Source organism: Pezoporus flaviventris, unplaced genomic scaffold (assembly GCF_033815535.1).
Source record: "Pezoporus flaviventris isolate CSIRO_AGI_PZ_B2104156 unplaced genomic scaffold, CSIRO_AGI_Pfla_v1 ptg000066l, whole genome shotgun sequence".
Lineage (NCBI taxonomy): Eukaryota > Metazoa > Chordata > Aves > Psittaciformes > Psittacidae > Pezoporus > Pezoporus flaviventris.
Genome location: NW_026892614.1, coordinates 28,367,541 through 28,381,952, shown reverse-complemented (window position 1 = coordinate 28,381,952; position 14,412 = coordinate 28,367,541). Strand labels below are relative to the sequence as shown.

General features: G+C 42.4%; 1 protein-coding gene across 2 annotated transcripts in view; it reads right to left on the bottom strand.

The window, feature by feature from the left end:
* Window positions 1–962: 962 nt before the first annotated feature.
* Window positions 963–14,412, bottom strand: part of TXLNB (taxilin beta) — a 34,271-nt gene continuing 20,821 nt past the window's right edge. For both annotated transcript variants that reach the window (XM_061471707.1, XM_061471706.1), the window contains 4 exons: window positions 10,737–10,811; window positions 5,502–5,594; window positions 4,282–4,377; window positions 963–3,180 (listed from right to left, as the gene is read on the bottom strand). In XM_061471707.1, the coding sequence (XP_061327691.1) occupies window positions 2,368–3,180; window positions 4,282–4,377; window positions 5,502–5,594; window positions 10,737–10,811 (1,077 nt within the window). In that variant the 3' untranslated portion in view covers window positions 963–2,367. The remainder of the gene's footprint in view (window positions 3,181–4,281; window positions 4,378–5,501; window positions 5,595–10,736; window positions 10,812–14,412) is intronic.

The following is a 14,412-nucleotide window of genomic DNA, read 5'->3' as shown; positions in this document are numbered from 1 at the left end:
ACTATATTTCTACAGTCTTAAGTCAGTGGAAACTTCAAAAAGTATATCAGGTGAGTATAACTTTTTATCTTAGGATAAGGATTTGTTACAGGTTAACTTTTTCATAAACACATAGCTGGCTTGACTTTCAGAGATGACCATTCACTGAGGGCTTTGAAGCTGAACATTTGGTGGAATTCATGGCCTAATTTAGACACCTAATAATGGACATTTTAAATTTAAGCTAATTGGTTTAGGCTTGGTGTAGAACCAGTAAAGAGAAAAGGCATCTTCAGGGGGAAAATAATTTCTCATTTTGGATGCCAGTTTTACCATGAGATGACTTGTCCTTGAAAGATGCCTATTCTTCTCCACTGCTTATAAAAGAAGCTTAAGGTAAGACTTGAATGATCTACTTTCAGGTGATTAAAGACATGAAATAAATCCTGTCAGTCTTGATATCTAACATAAGGCATCCACTTTTGAAAACTAGCCATAGCTGTTTGTAAGGCAATATCAAAACAAACTGTTGCAAATCACACTGTATACTCCAACAGTTAGCTCTCAAAAAGGCTTGGCCAAGCAGTGCAGACACAGACATACTTAACCAGGGTGTGGGCCATGTTGGCAGCAAGCAAAGATTCAAACTGCACTTTTGGAGGATGGTGGGCTGGAAGGTCTCTGTGACTGCAGTCTCCCACGGGCTGCCAAAGATGGCATCTTTTCTCTTGGTTTACCTGTATTTCAGTTTCAGCTAGAATGAGTTGCTTTGTCTTCTGGGGCTTCTTGGTATATATCTATAAGCATGGGTTTGTTTGATTGTAACATTTCCCTTTCCAGACTCTGGACATCTTGTTTAAATGCTCTTTTCAAATTTCTAAGCTATCCAGCTCAGATTCCAAAAGGCCTAGACTGGGGGATTGGACTAGACGATCTTTTGAGGTCCCTTCCAATCTCTAGCATACTGCGATCCTGTGATCTGGAGGAAGGAGATGAGAAACAAGAAATATGCCAACAGGATTTTTTTTAAACTTCCAAAAAGCCTTCTTACTGTCCTTGCTGGAGACCATATAGCTCTCTGGGTAGGTACCGTCTCTTGTCCCCTTTTTTTTTCATCTTTGTTCTTGGTGCCGGAATGAACCAGTTTTTGACAAGGTGGCTGTATTATGATGGATGTGTTGGCAGGCAGACAGGAAGATCTGGCTCACAAGAGAGGGGATGAAAATAGCCAGCTCCTGAAGGTGTCTGTGAGACGGATTCTTGCTTTCCTGGTACCTTTTATTTTTGCTTCTGGGCTATTTACTTGTGTTCCACTCCAGCAATCAGGGTGACAGGTGACTGTGCTCAGCCTTCTCCTGGTGGCATCAGCACAGGCGGCAGCAGCAGGAGGAAGTTGTTGTGAAGAGGGTCATGTGGTTGTGACTGGAAGAGATGACACCATTCAGAAGCATGATCTTAGGGGTATCTTCTGGAGTATGTCCTGGTACCTTCTAGTGTACCTCCAGTGTGTTCCTCATCTAGAAGCTGGGATCTGGCAACCAACTTCTGAACTTTTGACCTCATCTGTGAGCTGGAAATAGTCATAAGCCCCTCTCTGGCTCATGATCCCCAATAGCTTGACAAACTAGCAGGTTTCTGTTGGATACAGAAAGAGGGTTGAGACCCCTACCTTGGGAATTGTGATCAATTTGTAAGTTGCTGTTGTTTTCAGTCATTTTATGAGGAATCTAGAAAAGATCTTCTCCCTTCCCCTGCAGTTCTGTTGAAAACAAAACCTCTTTTAGAACCCTAAGCAGAAAATAGCGATTCAAGGTAAGGCTAAGGGTTTGTGGGTGTTCAGGCCACAGTGCTGAGTAGTAGTTTGCTCATACAAAAATTCACCTTTGCTATTGTACCTTTCCTTGGATACGGCTGACCACATCGCTGGTTTCGCTATTTTACTTTGTAATTACAGATTCCTTTCACCTCATTTATGAAAATCACTATGTGTCCAAGTAGGCCATCTTTTACACAAATAGATATAATTAATGATGAGTTTTAAATATATGTATGTGAATAGCAATGATTTTTGAAACGTGAAACTTCAACACTTTAAAATTGTTTTGCTGAATTAGATGACTCATCATGCCTGGGAAAAAAAGATCCTGTAATTTCATTGTATTTTCCTGTCATTAAGAAAATATTATGCTTCAAGCAGATGAAAGACAGCAAAATTTGGAGACCCATTATTACTGAATAGTGGTAGCAAGGAGAATTGCATTACATTTGCCTACAGATTTGTGAGTGTGTTTTAGCACCCACTTTTTGTTTCTTTAAAAAAAAGTATCAATTTAGAGGACAAAGTAGAGTTGTGGTTTTTAGAGGACAAGGCTGGACACACCAGCATCTTCAATCCACTGCTTCCATGTCTGTGTCACCCATTTGCTCTGACGACTGAGCTTGGACAGACCGTTCTGCTGGGTCATCCACACACTCTGCAGCTTTTGGTGGACTTATTGTGGGTGCTGGCATATTCTCAAGGGGAATGGGCATGTTTTGTGCTGGTGTTGGCAGGTTTTTGGGGGTTGCTGGCATGCTTTCAGTGGGTTTTGGCATGTTCGCGGTGGGTACTGGCACACTCTCAGGCGGTATTGGTGCACTTTCTGTGGGTACTGGTGCCCTTTCTGGGAGCACAAGCATGCTTTTGGTGGGCTTCGTCATGTTGTCAGTGGGTGTTGTAATATTTTCAGTGGGTGCTGATGTGCTTCCAGGGGATGATGGCATGTGTTCAGTGGGCGCTGGTGTGCTCATACTGGGCTTCTCACAGGGATTCCCAGCCTCTGATTGTGGGGTTAGAGGAGAATGAAGCTCTGGCACCAGGATGGCATTACATGTCTGAGCATCACTGGCCTCTGGATTGCTGCTGTTGCTTGGGATGGACCCCTCTGCCTTGTGGGACACCCTAAAGGCTTCAGCCAGCTCCTTCAGCATCCTCTCATCATTAGCGTGCAGCTCAATGCTTGCCTGCTCAGGAGAGGAAGGGCTTCTATCAGCATCATCATCTTCTTCTAAGATGCCATTTCCATTCACTTCTTCAGGGAACTGTGCTTGCTTTATTTTTTTGTACAATTCATTCCTCTCTTCCTGCAGAGCCCGGCAAAGGTTCTCAAGCCTCTGGATTTTTAGCACGAAACATTCATATTCCTTGGTCCTCATGGCTTTCTGTGGTCAAAGACATCAGACAAAAGTGAGAACTGAGTTTGGGTGCATGCAGTTCCTTGGTGGAACTGGCAGGTAGGAAATAAATTGAGATCTAGGCAGCCCTCACAAGACTGTCAGGTAGCTGGCTTTTGCCAACTGCTCTACAGTAACTACGGTCTTTTGTACTGAAGCTTCAGGAGGAAATTCAGCCATGTTACTGCACTGTATTAAGCATTCTCAGTCTCCATACAGATCCACATCAATTTCACTCAAAAATATTTGCAGGAGTACCTGTTGATCTGTGGAGGTGGAAAAATGTAGCGGATGTCTGTATAGACAAGCATCCAAAAGCCTACCTGGACATCCAGTGGGTGTGAATTTTGGTGAAAACAAGCTGTATTATATTTTTTGCTTATTTTGCTTCTAGATTCTGTGAAAGCAGCCTGAACTGGAACATTTTCTTGTTTCTACAATCAATGAGGAAACAAGAGATACAGAAACCCAGAAACAGCAATAGCACAGATCTATAAGTCTAATCAGAAAGGTCTGGTCCAAGTTCAGTGTAAATTTGGGGTGAAACTTTGAGCAGCCTCTTATCTTATTTGGATGAGTTCCAACATGCTTATGAATTTCGTCTGCAATGCCCCTGTGACAGCATGTTTAAAACTATGGTGAGCCACAGTACTTGCTTTTGGCTCTTAGAGTTTGCATACACAGGAAGTTAATGAAAAGTGTAAATTTGAAGTTCATTAGCTAGACCACATTAATTCCCTGGGAGGATGCTCTTATGCAGAAAGAAAGTTGCATGAAGTGAACTAATGCCAATTTGCTTCTATGTGAGAGCATTAACAATCGCACATTTTTAGAGCACTTAAAATTCACAGTTACATAATTCAGATTCTCATGGACGTAATGAATGCCTCTGAACAACCTAAAAGCCCCAGCAGCTGGGGTTGTCTTTTTGTGTGAATATATCTGATTACCAAGGTAGCTGGAAAAAAAGACCCTTAGATTCAAGAACAAAGTTTTCATTGACTTCAGGCAGTTTCAGGTCACCTCATCTCATAGTTAAAGCTTTATGTGGGAAAAGAAGTGCATCCTGAGAAGAAAAAGACTGTTCACCTCTTCAATCATGTCCAGTAATGCTCTGTTACAGTTCTCAAACCTGGATTTCCATGTAGCAGTATCCTTTTCCAACTTCTTCATTTTCCTTGTCATCTACAGAAGCAGGAGGAAAAGCTGAATCACAACAGGAAATCCATGCTGAAGATTAAATTAGGGCAGTCCTTTTATTCAGGTCTTTGGCTGTACTCATAACTCTGCTGCCAGCAGCTGTAGTGGCTGTGCTAAGTAATAATGTATGGTAAAGCATGGATTTTGTTTTATGTAGCTGCTATGTAACTTTCAGCCTTCAGTCTGCAGTCCTAAAGTAGGACCAGTTGATTATGTGGTTATAAGTATAGCCAAATCCCACATTACGAACTATTGCAAAAACAAAAGGCAAAGAAAATGTGGTATTATTCTGTTTGTCTCTTTACCAGACCACAGTGTTAGATTGCTGGGAAGCTAAAAAAGGGCTTGCATCTTCTGAGCCAGCACTGCCAAGGAAGTTCCCTCTGGATTAGTCACCTCTATACTACCTCCAAAATACACTACTACCTAAATAGCATCATCTTTCCACTTGGTTTTCTGCAGACTGAACTCTCTGTGCAAATCCTTAGTGGTTGCCTGGGTCAGGGCATCAGGAATTTGGGCCCCAGTGGCAGAGCAGAACATCATTTATTGTGAAAGTGGGTTCAACACGTGGGTGTGTTTGGTTTTTGACTCCCATTCATTACAGGAAATAAGTACACCAGCAGCAGCGAAACAGCCACTTGGGCTTAATGGTGGAAAGGTGTTGATGGGCTTCAGCTCTGCCTGTCTGTGCCAGTAGGAAGATGTGTAACCTGTGTCAACCTTTCTGTACCAGTGTCAGTCACCCAGGAGGCTCTGGGCACTCCTGGAGACATGGGCTGACAAATGCAGCTTCAGACTCCCCATTTGATATCTCGGGGGGGTCTGTACCCAACCACCACACTAACTTCTAGGTAAAATGATTGTTCTTCCAGGGAAATTTTGGTTTTATCTGAAAGGGAAAGTGAAACATTCAGCTTACATTGCTGAAGTGTAACCTGCTATTGGTTGTGGCTGAGTGTGCCCAAGATCTTATTTGGATGCTGATGAGATTGTTCTCCAAAATGGGCAGAAATGGTCCCATTCCAAATAAATTTATTGCAGTGAGAAATACCAAAATTTAAAAGGAAAGTGTGAAGCATAGAGTTCAGGTATGAGCTGCTACTCACTTTCTCCATCTCCTGTTTGAATGTGGCAAACACTTCATTGCTTTTGGTCAATGTTTTCTGAAATTCTTCAAACCTTTCAGAGTAGAGAGTGATCTGCATTAACAGAGGAAAAAAAAACACAGTAAAATTTCAGAGTCTCCAGGATGGTGAACTTCCTCTTTGGTGGAAGACAGTAAGTTTTGTGTTTGGGCAAGCAAATTAGCTTCTGTTTGGAGACCATGAAACACAAACATAAGGGAACTGAGACTCTCTGCATCTTTTTAAGTTTTCAAGCTATTATGATTCTCTGTTGCAGAAAGGTAAATGGAGGAAAAATAGGAAGACCCAGGCCAGAGATTTTAAGAAGATCTGGGAAATATGGGTGCCTTATCCTCCTGAATGTTGCAGCTATGGGATCTCTAAACTGGGTGCTCAGAAGCAAAAGAGTTCTCTAGAAGCAGAGACTTCTGAAAACATTTCCCTTGGTAACTATAGGGACTATAAAGGGCAGCATCAAAGTCTGAAAAGCTTTCTACTCCCTGCCTTTCCTCACAGGCCCTGTATACTTCTATGTAGAATTGTGGTTGAAATCTAAAGGAAAGAACTCCTAGGATGACCTACAGAATGGAAAATGATAATGTGATACCTGAGCCCATGCCCATGGTCAGGGACTAACCTGACCTGGTCCAACCACTGATGCTGTGCAGAACCAGGCAGCGGGATTAAATCAAGGTGACAGCCAGCATGGTGAGGGCTAAGCTCTATGCCTTGTTTAACCATGCAGACATTGCCAGACTCAAACTTTAACCTGTGGACATAAGCTCTGGCAGGCTTTAGAGGGGGAGCTGAGTGCTACCCTGTGTAAACTGCTTCTGATGTCCAAGTAAACTGTGGGAGAGGTATCTACACCACAGCCACAGTTTCCCCTCTTCCATCTTTCCAGTCCCCACATGGTGGCTCAGACTGTGGCTAGGAGCTGCACCAGGCGCTTGATGTGCTTCACTGGACTTGATGTGCTTCACTGGACTTGATGTGCTTCACTGGACTCCACTGTTGAAGAGGAGCATTGCTGTTCCCTTCCTATGTTATCTGGCATACAGGGTAGCCCCAGCACTAAGCAAAACCCACCCTTGGCTTCACACCCCTGTAATCCTGCACTGGATCCCTTCCAGCTTTGTCTCTGCTCCGTGGTTTGAGTGAGCTGAGAGGGCACCTTGTCAGCTCTGTCTTTTAGCCTGCCTGTGGGCTGCAGCTGCAGGCAAGGCCAGCAAAGGCAGAGAAAATAACCCCCTGACAGCCTCTTCTGCCAGTTTCACTTCACTTCATGAAGCAGAGCAGGAGAAAGATCTGTTGCAATGTACCAGCATTTAAGACTATTAGGGCTCCATATTTTGCTATGGGTAGCCACGTGGAAGCTCATCTGTGGCTGTATTTTGTCAGTGATCCAGATTTTTATATCTAAAAAAAATAAATTTCCAAAGGTCTGAGATCAGTTTTTCTGTAAGAAGAGCAGCTCCATCTCCTCCACTTCTATCTGGTACCAGAGCACCCCCAGCAGTGTTTAGGTGACTGGACATTTCATCTGCCCAGCCTAACAGCTCTCATTAGAAGAGTGACTGGTGTAACATGCAGTGGCTGAGGCAGGGTGGGTGCAGAGTGATGGGAGATTCAAGAACAGCCTGCACTATTCAGGTGTCTGGCTGGAGGCTAACTGCCCTCTTCACACCAGCGGGGTGCTGACTAAATGACCATCTAGGAGCTTGTATTTTGTGTGGTGCCAGGCAACACACACCCTCCCCTGGTGCCTGCTCTGCAGTTACTGAGGAAAAGAAGATTTAGAAAATGTAGTGAATAGTGGGTGGGTTTAATTCTGATTTTGAAATCAGAACACCTAACATTATATTGTGTTTCATATTCATTCTGGCTAGTAGTTATGATGCCCCATGTTATGGCCGTAACTGCAGCGTACTACGGATGTGCCTGAGATAAGTTTAAACTAGGTAGTTAGGGTCTTGGTGGCTGTGAATAAGGCACTGGCTGCAGCCCTTCCTCACTGAGCTGGGTGAAGGCATGGGAGGTTAATCCATGTAGAGCTCGTGATGCCAAAATCAGAGGTAGCTGACAAACTGTATTTACACCAGGCTGTAGCCAGAGCTGTGACCTATGCACAAACAGAAACTGTAAGGGATTTGTTTTACCAGCTAGAGTGCCACAGCATAAGTGGGACATTGATACCAAGTTCGACATTTGAAATAGATGTCATGGCTCTAAGGAGAAATGCCTGAGCATCCCAAAGCCAGTTAAGGGAGCAGAAGTGGGAGCAAGCAAATTGGGGTTTCTAGCCCTGAGCCATTGTCTTAAAAACCTCACCTCAGTTCTCTGTCTCTGCTTTTCCCTTCCAACTTTTGCCTGTTGTTTAATTAGATTGAAAACCTTTTAGATTTGAACAGGGCAAACTCTGATCTCAGCTGGCGCCTGAGGGAATATCATAGCACCAAGAATAGCTTATGCAATTTAAATTTGAATAATAAATTAATGTTTTTACAGTGGCTGGGAACAGCGTGTGAGAGCTGTCTCTCAGTAGGAGCATGCACTCCTGCTCCTCAGTTAGGGAGATGAGGACCCCCTCACTGCTGTGCACCATCCATCCAGTGGCCTTGACAACATGGGCAGGGGGAGCACAGGCAGTGCTGCTGCCAGGTGAGAACTGAAAGCAAGGCTTTGGGAAGTAAGGACATCTCAGCATCATCATGCTGTGAGGTTGCTACAGCTAGGACACCCCTTCGGCCCTGTTAAGTTCTTCTTGGTTGTCATAGCCGGGTGATTGCACTTTGCCAGCTGCTGAAAATTAAAGGCCTTGGCTTTTATCTTCTCACTTTGTTTCAAAGCACAAAGCTGAAGTCTTTCTAAGCAACATGCCTGGAGAGGGTGTGAAGCGTCCTGGGAAGCACCAGTGTGGTTTGGGTGTATTCCCTCACCTGGTGCCAGATCTCTGTTACCATTTGGAGGGCCAGATTTGGCCACCTCAAGGCACACTGTGCCACTCAGAGACAGGCTTGAAAATCATGTCCCCTGATGTGGCAGGCAGGTGTGAAAACAATGCCCCCTGATTCCTTCCAGCTCAAGGAAGCAGTGGGTGTTCATCACCTCCTCTAAAATGGAGTGATATCTTACTCACTATAGCAGACCATGGGGGCTGTATTATGGCTTCTCCTTATCTCACTGACCAATGTCTTCTCATAGTTTCCATGGAGCTGTCCCTCTGTTAATATCTATTTGTTGTTTTTTGCTGTTTGCATCAAGGAGCTCTTTATGCTGTTTCTCTTCTGTACTTCCACAATGGCACCTGGTCCATGAGGGAGGCCCTGCAGTGCCTACTATACTGGAAATAGTAATAATAGTAATAGTAATAATAATAATAATGATGTTATTCTTTTCAGTAATTCCAAATGGAGGTTGCTATGTAGGTGACAGAGCTCTCACACTTGAGCTCTAACTAATGCATATTTCATTTCAAAAGTGAATCACTTAATTTTCATGTACCCAAGTCTGCAAAGGGCACATATATCACCAATGCCTTTGCAGACTTGTTTGATTGGATTGTTCTAAAACCAATTCTACTATTTCAAATGTATGCTTCATATATTCTTGCTTTTATCAGTATCTTCAGTTTCATTAAACTGGCTACAGAGGTCTGCTTCCATACAAACTCTTTCTGGTTAAACATAAAAGCGTAATTAAAACCATTCTGAGAAAATTGGGAGCAGGTTTGCAGTTGGGACATACTCAGCTGGAGGCCTTTGAGGTTTGATTGCAGAACCTGTCAAACTGGTGTCAGCAGCAGTTTACGGGATGTTCTTTGGTACATTACCAGCTTATCTCAGCCTTTGAAGAAACATATAAAGGACCAAACCCCTCTTAGTGTGTTTCCAGGTTATCAAGTTTAATGATAGCCTTTCTTGACTGCTCAACAGGTAGGAATTAGACCATCTATAAGGGCAGAGCTGGAACAACTTACCAGTATGACTAACTGTGAAGAAGGGCTTGGAAGGGGCTTACTGATGGGTGAGGAGATGAGCAGCTGCAGGGGGGCTGAAGGACTGACACCCTCCCCGCTCCCCAAAGCTCTGCTGGGGAGGACCTTTCTTGCAGACAAGTTAATGAAAAATCTACATGGCTGTTTTTATAAGTCTAGGAAAATCTACTAATGCTATCTCTTTTTGATGTGAAAGTCCAAAGTCAAACATGTAATTGAGTGTTCTCACTTGCATTAAAGGTGGATGTGGATTATTGCATTGCTCTCAAAGTGTAGCATATACTGCCTGTTTCTTGTTTTTACTGCTTTTCACTGCAGCCTGACTCTTAGTATAATTTTGGCAAGCTTTTTTACTTTGTTGAATGTTTCAAATTGCAGCCAAACACTGAAATCCTTTGTATAAGCCCTTAGCAGGCAGAATTCCTGCTGAAGTTAATGAAAATGTTGCCTTCACACTGCAGTACAGAAAATCCCATGAGCACATCAGCTCTAGTTTGGTAAATGTGTTTCATGATATGTATGTATTCCAGTGCTTCGCTGGATTAGAAACCTGCCTGAAGGGTAGTTACAGTGAATAATCAAGCCAAGGCACACATATTGTTACGTAGTTGAGTACTTTAAACACTCATAAATCATAGTATTATAGAACAGTCAGGGTTGGAAGGGACCTTAAACATCATCTGGTTCCAACCCCCTGCCACAGGCAGGGATGCCTTCCACTAGACGGGGTTGCTTAAAGCCACATCCAGCCTGGCCTGAACACTGCTATGGAAGGGCTATCTACAACTTCTCTGGGCAACCTGTGCCAGCGCCTCACCAACCTCATAGTAAAGATTTTCTTCCCTAGATCTAAACCAAATCTACCCTCATTCAGTTTAAAGCCATTACCCCTTGTTCTATCACTACAGGTCCTGATACAAAGCCCCTCTCCACATTTCTTGTAAGCCCCCTTTAGGTACTGGAAGGCTGCTATAAGATCTCCCTGGAGCCTTCTCTTCTCCAGACTAAAAAACCCACATACGACAGTATGATTTGCAGTATGGGTTTTACCTTACAGTTGGCTTGAAAATAACCTGTCCCCTTTGCAATAGCCTACGGGTTGTAGAATGAAGCTGGAGGGAATACATATAAAGTAGTATGGATACTTTACCTGGAACACGTCTCATGGGTTAAAAATGGAGAAACAAAGGCACACCATGCAATCACCTCTCCTACATCACCTGTGCCTGCAGGACAGTCTCTTGCTCCTTTAACATTTTGGCCTGGAGCTTCCATTCTGCAGCTTGGTTCAGGAGCTGGGTTTTGGGCAACAGAAAAAATTGTTAGGTCCCTAGTTTACCAGTTGGAAATCCTCATCCTTCACCCACCTGTGCTTCTGCCACTACTACCATGATAAGGAGTAATCTAACTCTTGGATGAGTGTAGAGGAGCTAGGCAAGATAGAGTATCTAGTGCTATCCTGAGACATGGAACAGGGTTTCCAGAGGCATATTTGAATATGAGTTCAAAACCTACTTGGAATGAAGTTGCAGTACAATGGGCTCTAGAAAGTGTGGTATTTAACCATATCTTCAGCAGACTTCTAGAGAATGGTTATAATACTTTCTGGCACTTTCATTTCAGCACAGCTCTGGCCAAATTCCTGCTTTCCAGTGAATGGCAAACTCCCCTTTACATTAATGATCAGGACTTAGCACACAGGTATGGTCACAGTCAGATGTGCCTCAAAAAATCTGCAAGCTTTCAGAAATTTACTATGTCATTTCATGACATAGTAAATGTCATATGCTTTTTGGTACCTATTATCTTTGAGCTCCATTTGCATTGACATGTTCCCAGTGGAGTATCCCAACTCAGGGTGATGATTGCCTCACTTAGATCAAGGAGGCAGCCTAGGAAGAACTTGACTGCAATGTTATCCCTGGCTGCTCCTGGGAAGATGTGATTCCCCACTTTAAGGTATTTGGCAAAATGATATTATGAAGTGGAGGCTGCAGAAGGAAGGGTTGGTCAAGGCTGAATGAACTGTAGGAATGAACTGTACAGAGACTTTTCCAGGCTGCAGTTCTGAATCAGCACTTCTAAAGTGCATGGCAATGTTATAGCAATTGGTTTAATCTGAAAGCCAAAACATTTACTGAAGTGTTAAAAGAAATGTGCCTATTGCCCACCATACATTTGTAAAGGGTTTTACTGGTTAGGCCAAATGTGTTTTAGAAAAAGAATGTTTATGATAGCTTGAGAAATGAGGTAGAAACAAATCAGTTTACCACAGGACTTCCTTCTGTTGGATTAAATTGTACTGCTTATAACACCTCTGCTGGGCTCTGAAAATATGCTGATAATAAAAGTACCATGTAAGTCAATAGATCCTACTCTCATATTGGAAGTGAAAGGTGAGTAGAACCACATGCAGAAAATGCATTTGACCCCTAGTTAAAACTTTTATTCTAACCATTTTGCTGGAAATAACACACGTAAACTACTTGAATACCACCTGGCAAAAGAGCTGAGAATGTACCCTACAAATGCTGACTGAACAACAAAATGAATTCCCTCCTTACAGCTATTCCTGGCACAGAGACTATTTGAATTAGACTTGTTGCCAACACATTTATATATATATAAGCTGTAGAGAAATATTTCTTCCATCAATTCTTTTGATTTAGACCCACTGATTTTTTACCATCTACAATTACCGAGACTGTACACAGCTCGAGTATGCATTTTGTGAAGCAATAGTACATTGTGTTTTATACCTACCTCTTAATATTTATTTTGAGAATTTAATCTAATGCTTGATTTAATGGAGATGAGTCAAATTCTTGCGTTAAGATCTTGTTGACTAAAATTTCAAATAGGTTGTGTCGTGACCAGTAAAAAGAGATGGTATGAGTAGGCCTGGATTAAATGAGCCTCAGTTCATGCATTTATTTTCTTGGGAGACAGTATGTTTTACACACAGAGAAAGAATTAGTTTGGCTTTTTTTTTTTAAGTTTGGATGAAATATGGATTTTTAAGTTTTACCTTTTTTTTTTTTTTTTTTTATGAATTCTAGGGTGTCTGGTTTGAATGATTTAATGAAAAGTGCTTTGGAAAGCTTCAGAGCTACCCAGTCTATAAGGCCAATTATTGCTTCCAAGAACTGGGCTTTTATCTGTATTGTTTAAATCTCAACTATGATTGCCTTCATGCCCACTGTGCCTGGGATAACGAAAAGGTCTCACCTGCTGCACCACATCTTCCGCCACAGCACAAGAGATGGACAGCGAAGGCTAAGAAAAGTTGCTTCTTTTGCCCATACTCTCTCTTATTGACCCACATAGCTTCTGCAGCCAGTAAAAGTTCAAAAATTAATAAACTCTTCTATAATGGAAGCAAGCCACAGAGAGGCTTGCTCAAATTAGCATGTGCTGTTATGCAACCTGAGGTCATCTGCAAACACCAGGCTGGGAGAAAACAAGTCAGGAGAACTGATACATTTATTAATAGGCTATGAAGTGGTAACAAGGAGGCCAGAGTATAAAGAAATGAATAAATATCGCATGTGGTGTTTACAAAGCAGCACTTCAGTGAAGTGTAGTGATGTTACACTATATTATTAGAGCAGTGATAGCTGCTGGAGGCCCAGACAGTCACATCATGCTCAGGAATTAAAGAACCAGTCCCCAGGAACATACATTCCCATTTAATGACATGGATCTAGGGACTGGCTTAGTGAAAATTAAGCTTCCCTTTTTGCTGCAAGACTCTGCAAGTTCCAATTATGTAGAAATCTGATCAATACCTTTCAGTCATATACTTGAAAGCCACAGAGGATTTAAACTGCAATTAATTGCCCATCAAAGTTTGCATTACAAGTGCTAAAAATGTATGGTATGGGGAGAAAGTCCACGTAGTTCTGAGCAGTTATGGGATGATAGTAAAATTGAATCCTTAAGTCAATCTGACCCTTTGGGAAGGCCACACAGTATGAATCATTGCTGCTTATATAGGAATTGCATTCTTTGTTGCACATGTAGAGTGGATTGTGCAAGCAATGAGATAATCTACCTATTGAGATGTGATGTACAGAGGCTGCAGGAGATGACATTTCTCTTAGTCTGAGGTAAAGAAGTTTTGTATAGGGGCAAGGATTCCTACATGGAAGAGCTACCTAGGAAGACATCAAAGTAAGCCTACAAGGAGTAATCAAATAGGTAAAAGAATAGAGAAAAAATTCATTTACAGACATATGCAAAATCCTGCATCAAAAGTCATGTGTAGGGATGTAAGAAAATGGTGCCAAGAGAAAGGTTTTGAAAGCTGTTCCCTCAGATGACAGGATACTGAAAAGCAGTAAGGCTCTGGCTTTTCACGCTACTGGGCTGGAGAAAAATTCAGCTAAATGAGAGGACTCCATCAAAACTACTTTGATTTCATACATACAGATATATATATACATTACTCCCACAGACATTAGCACAATAGCTGGGTGGGTGGGACTAAGAGCTCAGCAATAGGATTAAGGTGGGAGACAAATGTAGGCCAGCTCTCTGGGTGCTGGGCTACCTGTGATGAATCATGGCATGCTAATCATGCCTTGACTTGTAGCATGGCTTTTGGCCAGTCACTTCAGTTCTTCAGCTAAATCTACTTTGCTCTAAGGTGATGTTAGCCATACATCACCAGCCTACATCAAAGGCAGGGTTTTTAAGCATTACTTTGGACAGTACAAAAAAATATTCTTTGTGCATGGTGCATATCATTATACACCCACTGCCTAAAGGCTTTGTAACTTCTTTTCAAACCTGCTATTTCCTAGGTGCTAGTCATACATAGCAAAGCCACAAAGGAAATCTCCCACTCCCAAATGTAGATAGTGATGACGTTCACTGCTTTAGAAGAAATTAAAA